The sequence below is a fragment of the Salmo salar genome, chromosome ssa03, assembly GCF_905237065.1.
Source record: "Salmo salar chromosome ssa03, Ssal_v3.1, whole genome shotgun sequence".
In the NCBI taxonomy this organism is placed as follows: domain Eukaryota; kingdom Metazoa; phylum Chordata; class Actinopteri; order Salmoniformes; family Salmonidae; genus Salmo; species Salmo salar.
The window spans coordinates 64064377-64083316 of NC_059444.1; the positions used below are offsets into that span (position 1 = coordinate 64064377).

At 39.8% G+C, this 18940-nt stretch overlaps 3 protein-coding genes and 1 long non-coding RNA gene across 4 annotated transcripts; 2 read left to right on the plus strand and 2 right to left on the minus strand.

Moving 5' to 3' along the window:
- The first annotated feature begins 4469 nt into the window (after positions 1-4469).
- On the plus strand, positions 4470-6185 carry LOC106601080 (uncharacterized). The gene is made up of 4 exons (XR_001327936.2): positions 4470-4638; positions 4937-5098; positions 5257-5311; positions 5435-6185. It is a non-coding gene; the product is annotated as an uncharacterized lncRNA (long non-coding RNA).
- A 4158-nt stretch (positions 6186-10343) lies between these two features.
- Positions 10344-11402, minus strand: LOC106601073 (hemoglobin subunit beta-1). The gene is made up of 3 exons (XM_014192979.2): positions 11112-11402; positions 10660-10882; positions 10344-10528 (listed from the first exon to the last, which is right to left on the minus strand). Exons 1-3 carry the CDS (start codon positions 11201-11203, stop codon positions 10400-10402), a joined length of 444 nt encoding a protein of 147 aa, XP_014048454.1. The 5' UTR covers positions 11204-11402; the 3' UTR covers positions 10344-10399.
- A 1054-nt stretch (positions 11403-12456) lies between these two features.
- On the plus strand, positions 12457-13410 carry LOC106601078 (hemoglobin subunit alpha-like). Its single transcript, XM_014192983.2, has 3 exons — positions 12457-12677; positions 12891-13098; positions 13208-13410. Exons 1-3 carry the CDS (start codon positions 12583-12585, stop codon positions 13334-13336), a joined length of 432 nt encoding a protein of 143 aa, XP_014048458.1. The 5' UTR covers positions 12457-12582; the 3' UTR covers positions 13337-13410.
- A 2803-nt stretch (positions 13411-16213) lies between these two features.
- LOC123723657 (hemoglobin subunit beta-like) lies at positions 16214-17248 on the minus strand. The gene is made up of 3 exons (XM_045715083.1): positions 16960-17248; positions 16600-16822; positions 16214-16461 (listed from the first exon to the last, which is right to left on the minus strand). Exons 1-3 carry the CDS (start codon positions 17049-17051, stop codon positions 16330-16332), a joined length of 447 nt encoding a protein of 148 aa, XP_045571039.1. The 5' UTR covers positions 17052-17248; the 3' UTR covers positions 16214-16329.
- Between the last annotated feature and the right edge of the window lie 1692 nt (positions 17249-18940).

Here is an 18940-nt window from a genome sequence, read left to right on the forward strand (position 1 = left end):
TCAGTACTATGGATTTGACTTCGGGATTCTACAACATCCCCATACATGAAGATGACCGCAAGTACACAGCGTGCACAACACCCACGGGTTTATTTGAGTACAACAGAATGGCTCAGGGGTTATGTAACAGCCCAGCAACATTCGCCAGAATGATGACCTCGATCTTCGGCGACCAGAACTACTTGTCCCTCCTGTGCTACTTGGATGATCTCCTAGTTTTCGGGAAGACTGAGCAGGAAGCCCTGGACCGTCTCGAAATGGTGTTCTCCCGCCTTAAGGAACACAACCTGAAGCTAGCGCAAAAAAATGTTACCTCCTCAGAAAATCTGTCAAGTTTTTAGGCCATATCGTCACGGCAGAGGGCATTGCAACCGACCCAGGAAAAGTGTCTGCAATCAACGACATCACAGCAGCTGACCTGATGGAAAATGATGGGAAAACACCTTCACCCACCAAGGTCAGATCATTTCTTGGTATGGCAAACTATTATTCCCACTTCATTGCGAGTTTCTCAGGTTTAGCCAAACCACTGTTTCGTCTGATTGCAGGACAGAAAAGTAAGCGGAAAGGAGAAAAAGGAAAACCTCATGGCATGGCCCATAAACGTCTGAAACCTGAAGACTGGACTTCTGAATGTGGGGAGGCGCTGGAGAAGCTAAAAGCTGCTGTCTCCCAAAAAGCCGTGCTGGCTCACCCAGACTTTAACAGACCATTTCTCCTATCAACTGATGCATCAATGGATGGCTTAGGTGCAGTACTTAGCCAGACATTTGAGGGTGAGAGTAGGCCCAGACCAGTAGCTTTTGCAAGCAAGACTCTGTCGAGGTCCCAGTCCCGTTACCCAGCACACAGATTAGAGTTCTTCGCTCTTAAGTGGGCTGTGTGTGATAAGTTCACCCATTGGCTGAAGGGGAATAGATTCACAGTCCTAACAGATAACAACCCCCTGACATATATAATGACGAAACCAAAGCTAGATGCCTGTGAGCAGCGGTGGGTCTCTAAACTGGCCCCCTTCGACTTTGACTTGAAGTACATCCCCGGGCCCCAGAATGTCCCAGCAGACCTGCTTAGTCGACAGCCATTCGTTGGAGCTAGGAAGGCAAGTGAGTTCCCAGAGTATGTGACTTCAGAGTCCATCCAGGACGCATTCAAACTGTCAGTCAATATCCAAGGTGGTGAGATCCTGGCTCAAGTCTCTTCTGAAGGGGTGAAAGCAGTTTTGGAGTCCTGTCTGGAGTGGGATGCGAGTGTGCCAGTGCGCACATTCCAATTAGCCCAGTATTCTGCCAGCATCCCTCAGCATGAAGGGGGAGTGGCTACTCTTCCAGTCCTTTCTCCTGATGTGATACGGAGAAAACAGAAGACGGATCAGGTGCTGGCCCGAGTGGCGTACTTTGTTGAGAGGAGGATTAGACCTTCGCGTAGAGAGAGGGCTCATGAGACTGCCCAAGTGTTGAGAATGCTGAAGCATTGGGATAAACTCGAAATCAAGGATGAGATCCTCTACCGAAGATCTAAGGACAGAGTTGTCAAGAAGAGGTACCAGCTGGTGGTGCCAGACTCCCTTAAAGCCATCGTTCTGAGGGGAACCCATGATGAAGCCGGCCACCAAGGCCAGACTAGAACACTCCATTTGGTACGTCAAAGGTTCTTCTGGACTGGAATGGAAGGGGAAGTGAAGAAGTATGTCTCCTACTGTAAGCGCTGTGTGGTTGGCAAGACAATGGAGCCAGAGGCTAGGGCACCGTTGGAATCTATTCAGACCAGCACAGCGTTGGAACTGGTGTGCATAGACTTCTGGTCAGCAGAAGGAAGGGATGGAGAGAGCGTTGATGTACTCGTCATCACAGATCATTTTACTGAAGCTGGCACATGCGTTTCCTTGCCCGAACCAGACAGCAAAGGTGGTTGCCCAGAAGTTATGGAACCAGTTCTTCTGTGTCTATGGGTTTCCCCAGCGGATACACTCTGACAAAGGAGCAAACTTTGAGAGTCACTTAATCGCAGAATTGCTACAAGTCTCAGGAGTCAAAAAGTCCCATACCACTCCATATCATCCTATGGGCAACGGTCAGACGGAAAGATTCAACCGCACGCTCGGAAACATGGTCCGATCATTGCCAGCGAGAGCAAAAGAAAGATGGCCCCAGATGATACAGACGCTCACCTTCTCGTACAACTGTACCACACACGAAACGACAGGATTCGCACCGTTCTTCCTAATGTTCGGCCGAATTCCACGGCTGCCAGTGGACATCATGTTTGGAAGTACCCTGAAAAACGAAGACGTGTTGACTCATGACGAGTATGTTGACTCGTTCCAAAAGGACCTGCGAGAGGCTGTCAGGATCGCTCAGGCCAACACCACTGAAGCTCAGAAAAAGCAAGCCAGGCAGTATAACAAGAGAGTGAAGGGTACTGCCCTGGAGATTGGGGACCGAGTTCTCTTGGCAAACCGAAAGGAAAGAGGAAAAGGTAAACTTGCCGACTTGTGGGATTCAACGGTCTATGTGATCACATGGAAAGACCCGTCTGTGCACATCTACAGAGTCGAAGATCCTACTACCAAGAAGAGTAAAGTAGTTCATCGAAACTTCATACTGCCAGTGAACTTCCTGCCGGTGGGACAGACAGACGAGATGTCCACAGTAGCCTCTACTGCTTCAGAGGAGGACATAAACGCAGACAGCGGTGACGAAAGACCGGTATTCGATGTGGATGAGGATTCAGAGGATCGAAGGACTGCTGTCTGGATTCTCGAGGGCCAGAACCCTGAGGGGCCCACGGAAGCTGAAGGTCAAAAATCTTCGGGACCGAAGATGGCGTGAACATGAGAGAAGCTGCTCCTCAATGCCCAGCGAAGGACATGATTTCAGGACAAGCAGCTAAATCAAGCACAGGAAGCTCCTCAATGATGCCTGGTGATGATTCAAGTGATCCTTCTGAAGATGACACAAGTAGAGAAGCAACGTCAGTGAGCAGTCTAGATGGCATCAGCAGTAGAAGTTCATCAGTCAGCGGCTCTGTATGCATAAGATCTACTAAGAAGAGAATGAGTAACCAGAGAGAGGTAGAGCGCAGAAACAGCCAGACATCTGAGCTCACTGATACAGTCCTGAGACCAAGTGAAGGCACTTTGAGAACTCGAACTGGAAGAGTTGTGAAGCCTGTCAGAAGACTTTTAGAGTCAATGAGTCAAGTGATTGCTGAGCCGGACAAAAGAGAGCATCTAGCCGCCCTGATTCAAGCCTTATCAACTTTTGTTGAAGTGACAGTACCCCAGTGACACAGAAGCCAGAAGATAGATTAAGGAAATGAGAAATACTTTATTAGGGGGTCATAGGTTGTATGTATATGGGCATATTTCTACCTGGCAAAGTCTCTTTGCTGTCCTTCTGGACGACTCTTGGTCAAGGTTACCCCTGTGGAGGAAGAAGTCTTACCTTATGTCTTGAGGTTTGCTGAAATCAAGAAGGGGTGAGTGTAGTAGAGTTCAAATGGTTATTCCAGCAAACTTCAAATTATTAGAATAGTACACAACGCAGAACAGAACAATCAGGTTGAGGGTCAGTGGCCAAAAGCCCGCGAACAGGAATGTTCCAAGTTCAGACAGAAGGGGGAGTCAGATCGCCAGGAACTTTACTTTTGGTTTCTAATTTTAATTGTTGCGCTACTGGTGATGCCTGTTGATGTTAGGTAGGCAGCTACAGTAGCTGAATGATGTTAACATCTTCAGGTTTTGTTTCATTAAATGTATTTTATTTTATCTGGGTGCTTACGTCACCTACTGACACCCTGGTACTACCCATAGATCCCGCTCTCCTCAGTCTGAGAAAACACTGAGAGAGAAAGGTACGGGTTGCAGATTACTCCTTTGTAGAAGTCCGTAACGTGAAATAAATAAACGTCCCAAGGTTAATGCTGTAGATATTGTTATAAGGGGATGTGAGACTATCGAAACACGTAACTTTCAGAGTTTTATTGTTGTTATTAATATAGTTACAGAGTGCTAAAAGTGTTGCTAGCTAGTATGACTTTCTTTCTGTGATGCAGACGGCTAGCTGAGCTGCCGACTAGTGATGGTGTTGCATTATGGGGGATGTAGTTTTGCCCTCTAAGGCGATTTTATGTTGTAACTTGTTTGTGTTGCAGTGGTTTTGTACATGAGTTGGTGTATTTTGCTACTATCAACACTGAAAGCACCTAGCAATGTATTGGGGATGTGAGACAGGATATGTGTTTTACCTTTCTTCATGCTCCTGTGTAGAACAACTTGTCAGGTGGTGCATTGGAGACTGATGTGTTCCTGTCCTGTCTTTTCATAATACTATTGCAGGTATGGTTCTATTGTCTAAGAATTAAGATTATACATTCTTTGTATTAAGGACTGGTTATTATTTTATACTATACATTATGGCTTTATGTATGAGTGTGATTGTGAGAGTCTGAGAAAACACTGAGAGAGAAAGAACAACTTGTCAGGTGGTGCATTGGAGACTGATGTGTTCCTGTCCTGTCTTTTCATAATACTATTGCAGATCGACATAAAAGCCTAAAAGACAGCCGTGGTGTCGCTCTTCATTTCTTGGTTCTCCTGTGGTGCATAAGAAACCCGCTACAGCTAAATACAAAATGGTAAATCGTATATTTATTTTTAAGAAACTATGTGTAATATATTACATGATTGTCATAATGTTAGTTGCGGAACATTGTGAAAACTTTGTAGTTAGCTTTAGCAAGCATGACTAACGGGTAGCTAGCTAGCCAACTCTGACGGATCAATGCAAGTGTAACGTTAACATCGATAATTTCATGTTAAAATCCATCTCCGTATTTATTTGATGTTCTAACTGGTTGGCAGCCCGCCTCAACAATTAGCTAGCCTAGCTAACGTTAGGGGGAGTAAAGCAGTTTTCAATTGCCTTTGTTTTAGGTATGTGCAGAGTACCATCGTATCACAAACCAGCAACTCCGGGATTCGTTTTATTCCATGTTGACCAACACACAGAACGCTTGCTAGCCCTATCCAGAGAAGCAGGGAAAGACTGGAAGAAATGGACAGAAGATGGCTGGCATTCTAAATATGTACAGCCAGGTATATAAATTAAATCAATAAGCGAAATGTAAAGCAAATGATTGGATTGAAATGTTACATTTTAAGATCAGTGATACCCTTACACAGATATAGTTTGTTTGTAATGTTTCTCTGGCGCATCCACGCGATGTGAACACCGATCGAACTGTTGTCCTCAGATGTCTTCCAGCAATACTCCAAGAGGATGACTCTGGAGTGTTCATAACTTGCACGGTGGGTTGTTTTTGTGTGTGAGGTTCAAATATTCTTTGACCCAAAATAAAGGAGGGGAGAAAATACAAATGTATTCATAAGTTTATTGTGACATAATAATTACATTTGCATGTTATTTCTCAGGAGGGAACATCCCAAGACCCTGCAGCCATCGAGACCAGCAGTCATCATCTGTCATTGATGACGATAGAGATGTAGCTGCTGTGCCAGTCCATCCAGGAAGAGTCTACGTGGTCCTTGAGGAGAACGTGTTTCTGAAGGATTTCCGGTGCTGGCCTAATGCAATGCACTTGTATGTTTGTACGGGCTAATGTACTCACTCCAACATGGATAACCGAATTGCACGAAGAACACGCTTATGTTTATACAAAAAGTGTTGTTAAACTTGGATGGAGACACAATGAAGCCAAAGGTCCTTGCTTTGAAAAATCAACTGTAAAATACCAATACCAAAAATATTTATGGCGCTAAACAATTGTACATAGTTATGTTATCCTATAAGGAAAAGAGATTTAGGGATAACATTTTTTTTAAACTACTGAAGACGACTAAATGTTTTGTAGGCAAATGCCAACTAAAATGTCTGCCTGCATTTGATTTGATCTGCGCCTTTTAGTCAAACCGGTCACAGAAATGAGAGTCATGTTATACTATTGGCCTTTAATCTTAACATGTACAGAGATACAAGAGTAACTTGACTTCAGTTGGTGTAGAGTTTAATTGAAAGTGTTTCTGTTTGGGAAAACTCAACATTAGCATTGTGAAGTTGACTTACAAATCCTTGTATATAGGAAGCTTTGGAGGCATTGGCCACAAATCTCACATTGCTGACGTCATCAAATAAAAAATGGCCCGAGGTCCCAGAGGATGAAAATGGATAGTGTGTCTTCGTGGAGTTGTAAGGAGAGGTCGTTTGCATACCTGTGTAGTGTTGTGGACCGGTACATCTAAGAACGTTGGGGAAACAACGTTCGCACAAACTGTCTACTTGCATTTAGAACGTTTATATGTCCGTTTAATGATTTGGCGTGACACCTTAGTCAGGAATGAAGGTTTAGGACCGAAACATTGCGTGCATGAGTACATTTTATAATCTGCAAGTATTATTTTGTTTTGTAAACATAATGGAGTGAAAATTGTCATGGAGGAAGAAATGTAAATTGTCAACATTAATCTTCATTTTAAACAATTGAATGTAGTCAAGTTGTTAGACTGTGAAATGGATGTCGCACATCACTACCTCATTTTTATTTAAAATGTTTAAATTGAATGGAAGCTACCACATCAGTTGAAAGTGTTAATTGGAGAAGGGACATTATACTGTGCTTATGTTTTAATAGTTAAGTTGTTGATGGGGAATGTTGCAGTGTTACACAGTATTGAATTGATTGAAAGTTGGAGGTTTGTTAATCGGAGTCTTTTAAAAGTTCTGTTCAAATGAGTCATGCTGTACAGAAATGGCATTCATCTATTGATGGATGCTAAAATAGATGAATCATTTTTGGGGCATTCATGTAATTAGAGATGCGTTTCTGAAGACGCAGTGTTTTAAAGAAAATGTATTTTTATTTTCTAAGAAAAAAACGGTTGTAAAGCTAACTTGCTTTAGACTAGTTGACAAAGAACTTGGATTTTAAGAGTAGTTTTTTACTTAAAATGTTGAAGTGCAGCTGGTTTCCACAAATGATTTCAGTTACTTAACAAAAAATATCAAGTTACACACACTAACAAATATTGTGCCCTGTTTAATTAAAAATATGTATGTAACTATTTGCATCAGCCTTTTAAGTATAATATACACGTCACTTTTAGTGCATTACAAACTCAAATATATTAAGTGCAAACAACTAACAGGATCTCAAAAATTCCTTTCATTCAACTTCATTTTATCAGGTTTAGAATGTTTTTTGTTTGTTGGACCTGCTCAAGTCCCAGAACTAATGTTAAGTTTGATATACTTAATGTAATCAGTTACAGAACTAATATTGTAAGTTTAATTTGCTGAATTTACTCAGTATCATAATTGATATTCTGTGTTTAATCTACAAATGTTTTTTTGCTCAGTTACTTATGGTACTCAGTAAAATGTATTTAAATTGGGTTCATACTACTCAAATATACTCACAACTATACTTAAAAAGCTGATGCAAATAGTTACCTCAATATACTTGGGATAATTGACTAAAAAATGTCTTCAAACTTCAATCTCAAATTGCCCCTTAAAACCTCTTATGGACAGACCGCCTCACCAATACCCAATGGTAGCGCCTGGCACGAAATACGAAAAACCTTAAAAATGCTTTAATTTCAATTTCTCAAACATATGACTATTTTACACCATTTGAAAGATAAGACTCTCCTTTATCTAACCACATTGTACGATTTCAAAAAGGCTTTACAGCGAAAGCAAAACATTAGATTATGTCAGGAGAGTACCCAGCCAGAAATAATCACACACCCATTTTTCAAGCCAGCATATATGTCACCAAAACCACAGCTAAATGCAGCACTAACCTTTGATGATCTTCATCAGATGACACTCCTAGGACATTATGTTATACAATACATGCATGTTTTGTTCAATCAAGTTCATATTTATATCAAAAACCAGCTTTTTACATTAGCATGTTTTGTTCAGAACTAGCATACCCACCGAAAACTTCCGGTGAATTTACTAAATTACTCATGATTAACTTTCACAAAATACATAATTATTTTAAGAATTATAGATACAGAACTCCTTTATGCAATCGCAGTGTCAGATTTTAAAATAGCTTTTCGGTGAAAGCACATTTTGCAATATTCTGAGTAGATAGCCCGGCCATCACGGCTAGCTAATTTGACACCCACCAAGTTTGGCCCTCACCAAACTCAGATTTACTATAAGAAAAATTGGATTACCTTTGCTGTTCTTCGTCAGAATGCACTCCCAGGACTTCTACTTCAACAACAAATGTTGTTTTGGTTCGAAATAATCCATAGTTATATCCAAATAGCTCCGTTTTGTTCGTGCGTTCAAGTCACTATCCGAACGGTGACGCGCCAGCGCATTTCGTGACAAAAAAAATCTAAATATTTCATTACCGTACTTCGAAGCATGTCAAACGCTGTTTAAAATACATTTTTATGCTATTTTTCTCTTAAAATAGCGATAATATTCCAACTGGGCGACAATGTATTTGTTCAAACACTGAAAGAAAAAAATGGAGTCGTCTCGTGCACTCGCGCCTCAGTGTCATTGTTCCCAGAAGGACCACTCACAAAAACCCCTGCTGTTTTTCACCCAGAGACTGCAGAGCTCTCATTCCACTTTCTGGCGCCTTCCTAGAGCCAATGAAAGCCTTAGAAAATGTCACGTTACAGCAGAGATGCTGTATTTTTGATAGAGATGCCCTAGAAGGACAAGAAATGGTCAGACAGGGCACTTCCTGTATAGAATCTTCTGTTGAGTTCTGTTATACTCACAGACACCATTCAAACAGTTTTAGAAACTTTTGAGTGTTTTCTATCCAAATCTACTAATTATATGCATATTCTAGTTTCTGGGCAGGAGTAGTAACCAGATTAAATCGGGTAAGTTTTTTATCCGGCCGTGAAAATACTGCCCCCTATCCCAAACAGGTTAAACCCTACTCCTTTAGCATTTGTGGAGAGCTCATTATTTTTGTAATCTGTAAGAATTCTGGGTATAACACCACCTTGCCTCCTTAGGTAAAGTTACATCCAGATAGCTTTCACCTGACTACAAATAATTTCAGATCTTCACAACTGCATTCAATGTAGGTGTGTAAGGGGTGCGTAACTGGTGGCAGGGAAGTCCAACGCAGGAGAGCAGAACTTGGTGAATAGCCGGAGCAGTTTAATATATAAAACTAACTCCATACAAACAACAAACACATGGGTACAAAACCCGTAGAGCACGAGTACTTACAAAATAAACAATTCCCGACAAGGACATGGGGGAAACAGAGGGAAAATATACAACATGTAATTAGGGAATTGAAACCAGATGTGTGTGAAAACAAGACAAAACAAATGGAACATGAAAACGATCGGCGATGGCTAGAAGACCAGTGACGTCGACCGCCGAACTCCCCCGAACAAGGAGAGGAAACGACTTCTGTAGAAGTCGTGACAAGGTGATAGTTTGGGATTAGCACTTTGACCTCACATCTTGTACAGTTTGGAAATAATTCTCTGGTGGTCTGTGTGCCCCTTAACAACAAAGCGATATTTGAACAGAAACGTAAATCAATGATTTATCTTAGTCTTTACACAAAGCACAATATGAACTTTAGCTCAAATACAACCTCATTCAAACTGTTTTAGATTAATCAAAACATACATTGCACATATTGTTACAAAATATATGCCAAAATGTCCCTTAAACCTGACTCCATATGCACTAGCGAAGCCCATATGGAAATATTATTTTGACAGCTATAAGCATTCTGGGTATAACTCCACCTTACCTCCTCAGGTAAAGTTACATCCAGATAGCTTGCACCTGACTACAAATAATCTCAGAAATCCACTAGTGCATATGGAGTAAGTTTAAAACAAAGCTGTTTTTTAAAACAGGAATTGACAATGTCTCGTATGACTTCATCTGAAAAAGAGCATAATGTAAACTGTAGCTCCTATACCACCTAGCAACTAGCTTTTCAGCTTTCTTACTCAAACGTTTTGTGTTTAATCAACTTCAAATGGTTGCCCATTTGGGATCATGTGATACTTTTAGTTTGAGTAAAGCCAGCTCTAACGTTGTAAGTAACTGTACTCTAGAATACTAGTGCAGCGGGTTTCCCCTAAACGTTTGAGTAATGATAACTAATAGGGGTTTACAGTGCAGCCGCCCTTCATTCACACAATAGTCCATGATCCTAAACCATCCGTTCCCCATCGGTCAATGCCCATCTCTATATTACCTAAATACTGATGTTATGGATTTTGTGGTGGAACTTTCCCCCCAAAATTGCTACCCTCCCAATCCTAACCCTAATGTTGTTTGTAAAAATACGAATACAGCAGCTTGTTTCGATGTCTTTATTTTCACTCAGGCAGGGATGTCACTTGTCTCGTGTGCATTTAGAAGTACCGGCTGCCCATGGCTGCGACAACCACTTTCATGAACTTCTGCCAGGTTGCCTGGATTTCAGGAGTGAAAGAGGCTCCGAACTTGGCGGCAACGACAATTGTGAGGACGTCAGCCAACACCTGTAGACAAAAGACAAAGGAGGAAGATGTTACATTAGACCGTCATTTTTGTTTTACCTTTGGAATTAGACGTATTGTTCTGAATGTTATATGTGTAGCCTAAAACATATTGCGCAAGACAGAAGGCCTACCCTGAAATTTTCAGGGTCGACGAAGAGTTTGTTGGCGTGTGTCTCGCTAAGTGACTTGTATGTGGCCAAGATGTTGCCCATGTTCTTCACAGCTTTATCCAGAGCTCCACACACGACCTTGCCGTGAGCAGCAACTTTGGGGTTGCCCATGATTGCTGCGGGAGTGGACACGTCTCCGAAAGAGCCGAAATAACGCTGAGTCCAGGGGTAGACGATCAGGACTCTGTCATTGCAAGAACACCGAAATATGTGGATTATTTTCAAATGTATTTCAATTATATGCCTAATTAATACTCTAACATGCTCCATTCAAACTTAACAATATCACCTCAATATTAATAGTAATGATAAGATAACAGGACAAGTATAATAGTGTTATAATTACTCATGATCATCTACACTATAAACTATATTAAATTATATATTTGAAAGAGGCTGAAGCCATGACCTACCTTGCCAGAGCCAGTGGTCCGACCTCATTGATATCTACTTTTCCCCAGACAGCACTGATGGTGCTCTTCTCGGCGTCTGTCCAGTCAACCATGTTGTCAGTATTTGATCTGCGGTTTTGCAACAAGATTAAACAAATGAATGTCTTGTGTAGGGAGACACTGCATGCAATTTATATTTATGAGTGGTCTCCGCCCACTGGAGGCGGCGCATATGATTGGCTCTGGCAAAGATCAGTATTAGCCAAGTGAGCGCTTCAGCTCTCGGACTTGATGTTATTGAGAATTCAGTTTCAAAATCCAAAATGTATCTGTTAAAAACAACAGTAAATGCTAATGTATTAGTTGTTACAGAATCAATTATGTAGGTTAGATCTGAAATCGTATGTAATTAGGCCTATACAGTTTTATCTAGATTACCAACGTTTCAAAATTCGTATGATCACTAGCTAAACAGTTTTGTTTATCCAACTGATTCAAGATTATGGCAAAACTATTCAAAATGTTTTCATTGCAGAGTATAAGGCTATTCAAATAAACGTTTCTAAACGGATGCAATCACTTTAATTACATTTTTTATGAGCTTTGATAATTTGATAATTCAAGCTAATTCCGGCCTACAATTTGGCAGTTTCTTATCTAGGACAATATTATTTATGCCTTCCTTTTTTTATCGGGGGATTCAGACCGTTCAGGCCATTTTAAGTGATTAATTTCAAGACATTAAATATGATAAGCAGGAATGTCCTGTATTATTTGTAGATAGGTGGGTACCCATGACTTCTGACTTTTTTTCCCCGATCATCATATCGAACTTTAATTGAACAAATGTGAAATGTCACTTTGAATAAATATTCTCCAATTGAATGCAGGTATTTGAAGGTGGATTTGATTTGTACAATTTAATTTACCAAGGTGCATCGTAATTTTAAATAGCTAATTAACTAGTTAACACATTTTTATATTTTGGCAAAAGCAGCTTTAGAATTAGCCTATTGGAAATATATTATTGATTATACAGAAATATTTCGTTTTATGCAACGAAATAAATGATAATTATTATTATGTATTATTATTATAATTATATTTATCAATCAAACAAATTGTAAAATTGTTGACAGCTCTGGTACAATATATTTCCATGCATTGTTTCACAGTACAGTCAGAAGACGAAAACATAGCCAAAAATGTTTCAGAAAAACGTTAATGATGTATATTATTACAAACATAGACCTCTGACATCTTATGGAAGGGCCTAATATATAAATTCTGACTTACCATTTGATAAAAGCCAAGATAACGTTTCTAACTCTTGGATTTTGACCAAGAGGGCTGCAGTGTAAAGGGAGTGTACCCTAGTAGCTGGGCGTGTCTGCCGCTCTACTGTAATATAAAGGGACCTAGTTGTATCGGCAGTCATCTTGTCAGGTTAAATTCTTGTAGATTTAAAACAGGTCAATCAAAAAGGAACAAAATGAGTCTGACAGCAAAGGACAAATCTGTGGTCAAGGCCTTCTGGGGCAAGATTAGTGGAAAGGCAGATGTTCTCGGCGCTGAGGCTTTGGGAAGGTAAGCCCTCTTAAAGAAAGAATGATGAGATTGATTGTGTTTAACCTGCTGACAGCGGCATATTGCCTGCCCTGACCAAGCATTTTAATATAGAATAAGTAAACTACTTTGATTACATTGTAGACAGAAGACGAGAGGTGTAAGATACGCACAATGCTTAGGAGTTAAGGCATCTAAATACGCCTAAAATGGTATACAAACTAATTTTTACAGGATGCTGACCGCCTACCCCCAGACTAAGACCTACTTCTCCCACTGGGCTGACCTGAGCCCCGGCTCTGCCCCAGTCAAGAAGCATGGAAGCACCATCATGGGTGCAATTGGTAATGCTGTCGGAGTGATCGACGACCTCGTCGGAGGACTGAGTGCTCTGAGCGATCTGCACGCCTTTAAACTGCGCGTTGACCCTGGAAACTTCAAGGTTGGCTCCCAGATAACTTATTATCTTTATATATATCACTCTCAACTTCAACACTAAGTATGTTGCTGGCTTAATTCGTCAATATTAACTTTTAAAATATACTTTTCAGATTCTGTCCCACAACATCCTTGTCACCCTGGCTATTCACTTCCCTGCGGATTTCACTCCCGAAGTGCACATTGCTGTGGATAAATTCCTTGCAGCCTTGTCCGCTGCCCTGGCTGACAAATACAGATAGATTGGAGGGCAGTTCCTGCTCTGTTGTTGTTGTTGCGTTATCACAATAAAATAGACGGGCAATGAATTACGTTATTTTCTATGTTTGTGTCCTTATTCCACCACATTTCACCATCAAGGTCATATTTGAATGTTAGCAATACAACAGGCTAAATACTGTAGAATCACACATTAAAAAAAAAAATGGAATGACAAAGGAATGAAGACATTATAAAGAAAATAGTGTTTTAGGCCCGCAATGCGCTAGCTCAGTATGTTGTTTCCCATCATTTTGGCTAGCCTATCTAATACGTGTAACATATATTTTGATGAATGTGGAGTAGATGCTGAATGGGATACTACTAGAGCACAATGAAAACCTCGAGATGGATAATATTTATTTCACATGAATTTGAAATATCAAATTAGGATTCTTTTGAGTATTTTGTCATTTGTATTGGGGTAAAATCAACGTGTAATTTGTAACAAGATACTTCAGAGAATGGTATTTAGTATTTTCAATGCAGTGAATTTGGTCCAAAATTGGGAAGTGGACTCGACTTTGAAAGCGAACACGTTATTTACGCTCATTCTGAAAGTCCTGTTCACTCTACAAAATGACGTGCTGTTTGGTTGGCCCAACTGCTGGGCTGCTGGCGTTTGGTGACTTGGTTTGGTTGTTTTCTTTAAAACGAGCAGTGTTGGGTTGTTGATGCTGGGTTATTGGTGCTGGGTTACTTAGATTTCTAAAATGGGTGATTCGAGCCCTGAATGCTGATTGGCTGACAGCCGTGGTATATCAGACCCTATACCACGTGTATGACAAAACCTTTATTTTTACTGCTCTAATTACGTTGGTAACCAGTTTATGATAGCAATAAGGCACCTCGGGGTTTGTGGTATATGGCCAATATACCGCGGCTAAGGGCTGTATCCAGGCACTCGCATTGCATAAGAACAGCCCTTAGCCGTTGTATATTGGACATATACCACACCCCCTCGGGTCTTATTGCTTAAATTACCCAGAGGGTCAGATCAGAAGATTGGAGACGTAGTTTAGGGGTGTGGCTTTCAAATAATTATGTTTAGCCACCATGAGAGTTAATGTAATTCTTGTTAATCTGTTCTGTTGTATAGTTATCACATGTTAAGGTTGAACATTCACTTTTTTGTATCTTCAATGAGGCTTAGAGAGAGTATGAGTTCCCTAAAAGCCTATGCAAATCCCATTGTTGGGATAAATACCACCTTATTATAATATGTAATACATAATCTGAATATTCTAGAATAATGTTTCAAATGCAAAGATTTAAAAAACTCTTAAATGTAACTAAATGTAATCTAAAATGTAATCTACATAATCCCCAAAATTAATGCTTTATCATGAGAGAGCTATAAACAATACTAATGCTGCATACTCAAAGAAATGTTAAAATCTCACCTTTCTGGCAAAAATAGTTATAAATTGCTGAGGTGTAGTCACACAGTACAATTATGAAAATATGAAATATTTTTATGATGTATTTCCTATTGAACAAAACTGTATGAATAAGACTTCAAATTACTTATATGCTTTCTAAATATAGTATAATCAAATTATAAAATGACTAACTATGAGATTTCACCTTCCTTATAACTGTAAAATACATATTTGTATATACAGTGTTAGAGAAAATGTGCATATCTTTTAAAGGTCTCTCTTGATCCAAATGTCTTCCCCCATTGCTGTGAATGTCTCACAGAACTCTTCCTGAACTAATTAGGAATTCGCCTTTCATCTCATTTTCATCTGGTCCATCTATGACAAACAGAAAGTGGTTTTCGTTTGAAATATATGAATTATTTTAGATTACTGTCTATCAATCGATCTCTGAATGTGCTACAGCGACGAGACCACTATATCATGTTGCTTTTTGATGTAAGGATGCCAGGCATATGGGTTGTAAATTGTTGGTGGCTGTGACATAGTGTTCAGCTAGGAGTTGATGGACAGTGAGTTGATGCAATAAATAATATATATAGACCTATCTTTTTTTGCTTTTTTTACCCTCCAATTCCGTTATATCCAATTGGTAATTGCAGTCTTGTCCCATTGCTGCAAATCCCATACGTACTCGGGCGAGGCAAAGGTCGAGAGCCATGCGAACCCGGATCTGTAGTGACGCCTCTAGCACTGCGCTGTGCCTTAGACCGCTGCGCTGCGCAATAATTCTTACAGCACAATTTTGTATTTTATCGGATTTGTTTGAATAAAGCTCTGCATCAGTTGCCCTCGTTTTGCAAGACGGCGCGATCTGTCACATTGCTGTGGATAAATCCGGTGATGGTGAGGGCAAGGCTCCAAAATCATATTTTAAATGGATTGTGTTAGGCTGCTCAATTAATGTGTTGAAAATAATTTCACATGATTGGAGTATGACGTTTAAAATGTTGCTAAAAAGATTGACTTAAATGGGTTTTTAGGTCCAAAAATGGTAAAAGCATTTGTTGACAGTGGATTGCAGTTATTCTAAGGAAATACATATTTAAATATCTAAAACAAAGAAAATACTATTTAAATATACTGTAGTTATTATATTACAATTAGAAAACATTGTGCGATGGTCGGCAGGTAGCCTAGTGGTTAAAGAGTGTTTTTAACCGAAAGGTCGTGTGTGCCATTGAGCAAGGCACTTAACTCTGATTTAGCAGACTCTCTGGATAAGAGCGTCTGCTAAATGTGAAACGTGATCATCTGTCCACGTTTTAGGAAATCATTTATTTTCAAACTTGAAGATGTGTAGGCTAGGCGATGTACATCGCTTATTTGAATCCACTGAGGGCCTAACTAGAACCCAATTGCCACCAGGAAAATTGCAGGAGAGCATTTTCCATCGAAAAACAACACTTCAAAAAGATAAACGCTTTTAAATTGATTTTATTTTTTTCAAATGTGTAGCTATGGCACAGCTTCCAGCCTAACAGACTGGATTGGAGTGTCATCTCTCTTCAATATTGATGCTGTCGAGTGATGCTCTAGTGGTACTGTCTGCCAAGAGCGGACACAACGACAGACAGGAACTTCTGGAAGGCTTCCTGAATATCAGCACTGAAAACGGCGGGACCGAGCTTGGCGGCCACGCACACGGTGATGCAGTCGGCGAGGAGCTGTGGAGAGGGGACCATAAAGGAACCAGATGGAGAATGAAATATTGGAATAAGCTTTACATCGGCTCATAACGCTATTTAATTCAAAATACTATTTCTTTTTGTGGTTCGTTTTTTTTGTTTTTGTGTAATACTCACCCTGAAGTTGTCGGGATCCACGTGCAGTTTCTCGGAGTGCATCACACTCAGGGCAGTATAGGCGTTTTTGATGTCATCCAGGTTCTGCACAGCTCTGTCCAGTCCGTGCATCACGGTCTTTCCGTGCTTGGCCACGGCGGGGTTACCCATGATGGCAGCGGGTGTGGACAGGTTGCCGAAGGTGCTAAAGTGCCTCTGAGTCCACGGAGACACGATCAGAAGTCTAAAAATGAATAGAACAGGCTGGCATTACAATTATACTTAACAATCAATATGGTCTGTATCGCACCAAAATAACCTAGGTAACCTATTATCGTGTTATTATTTAATGATATCTACATAAATATTAGAAGAATGTACCTGGCCAGGGCCTGGGGTCCGATCTCATCCACGCTGATCTTTCCCCACAGGCCTACGATGGCGCTGCGCTCAGCATCTGTCCAGTCGACCATGTTGACGTTTGTTTGTTGATTTCCTTTGGTACTTGCAAAATGTTACAAGGGATCCCTGAGCTTTTTGTCTCCTGGGACTTCCAATTTATTGATGTTCAGTATCTCCGCCCTGAACAGAACACAGAAAATGATTGGATGAATGTCTTGAGGGGGCAAGGTCCTTGAGTGTGGCACATATCGGCATTGAGCCAACTTCATCCCACCTTTAAAGATAATGCTTTGTCATTTAGGCGTTGCCAAATTCTAATTAATACGGATGGAATAAACAAGTCATTATTAGCCTTCATCGGCATTTTTGTCAAAATGTAGTTATTGACATAGCCTTGTTCTGTTCAATGTTCTCTACATTCTGCATATAGTACTTAATACCCAAATTCATATTGTTAAGTTCAAAATAATATTTGACACCACTCAACCCAATGAAGGTTCGGAACTTTAATGCCAATTATCTCAGGGTAGAACCTTATTTAGCCCTATATTCTCTTTTAATTTATCGTTGTAATATTCACATTGAATTGCAATATTATCTTTATAAAATGTTAATTATTGACGTAAGTGTTTATTTAGGGTCTCATTAAAAAAACAGCCTAGTTTGGGAGTAAACTATCAAAGAAAGAGCATGACTCAAATGGTGTTTTATCTTCATATTCAGACCGCCCCACCCATTTGATAGTTCCATATTTCTGGTCGTTTTGAATGATTCATCTACATGTCAGTTGGTGAAAAGTCGTTTTATCTGCCTTCATCAGGGGAATTAAATGATGGGTTCTAACTGGACACTATTCAATGTGGATATTATCCTATTTACTTCAATCAAACCGCAGCTTTTTGTTAAACCCCACTGAAATACAATGCACGTAGCCTATATATTGTTACAATGTTTAGTGATAGGCCTAGGGTACGCTTTTTAACCGAAATTAAACCTTTCCGATTATCAGGTCTATAATTTGTCTCAGTATTTATGTGTTAACTGTGAATATTGACTTCATAGGCCAAATTGGATATAAGCCAACACGTCTTGATTTGGTTGCTAGTTGCCAATCCAATCACGTTGCAAATATTTGTCAGTGTTGGGGAAGCTAGTCTGAAAATATAGTTTACCAAGTTAGCAATAACTTCACACTGGAAGAAATTAAGCTACACTAAAGCTACCCTTAAGAAAAATATAAAGTTACTTTGGCAAAGAAGTTCACTATCCAAACTACTTCGTGAAAAATGATCATATGTAAATCTGAAATGTAATAGAGTAAAAATTGTAAGTCAGAGAACTTTGAGGTAAAATGTTGACAGTGTGTATTTTAGCCTATTAGCAAAAAAACGATGTTTCAAGTCAGAATTAGGCAGGTCTAATGCACCAGAAAAGTAAATGATTGCCTACTTCATCCATATTTTATTTTGCAAAAAAAGTAGTGTGTAGTTCCAGTAGTTAGCTGCTACATGGGGGAAAAAGTAGTGTGTAGTTTCAGTAGTTAAGTTCCAGTAGTTAGCTACTACATGGGGGAAAAGTAGTTAACTACTGAAAACCCTAACTAGATTTCAATGTAGTTCAACTACCACCAAGCTACTGCAAAATGTAGTTAAATTACTAGTTGAATTACATGTAGTCCACTACTCCCCAACACTGCCTTTTGTACAGAATCACATATGAGTATAGGCAATATTTGACCGCACGACTAAACCTCAACTGTAAAAAAAATATTGAGGTTTTAAGTGTTTCAAAAAAACTTTGTTATTCATTCTATATGAAATAAATACATACAATGTTATGACAGCATTTTTACAAACAAAATCGATTATGGACAAATGTCATATTTTGGGCATTATACGAATTGGCTCAGATCCATAACATATAAAAAACATGAATCATGTCTTGGAAAAATGCCCAGAGG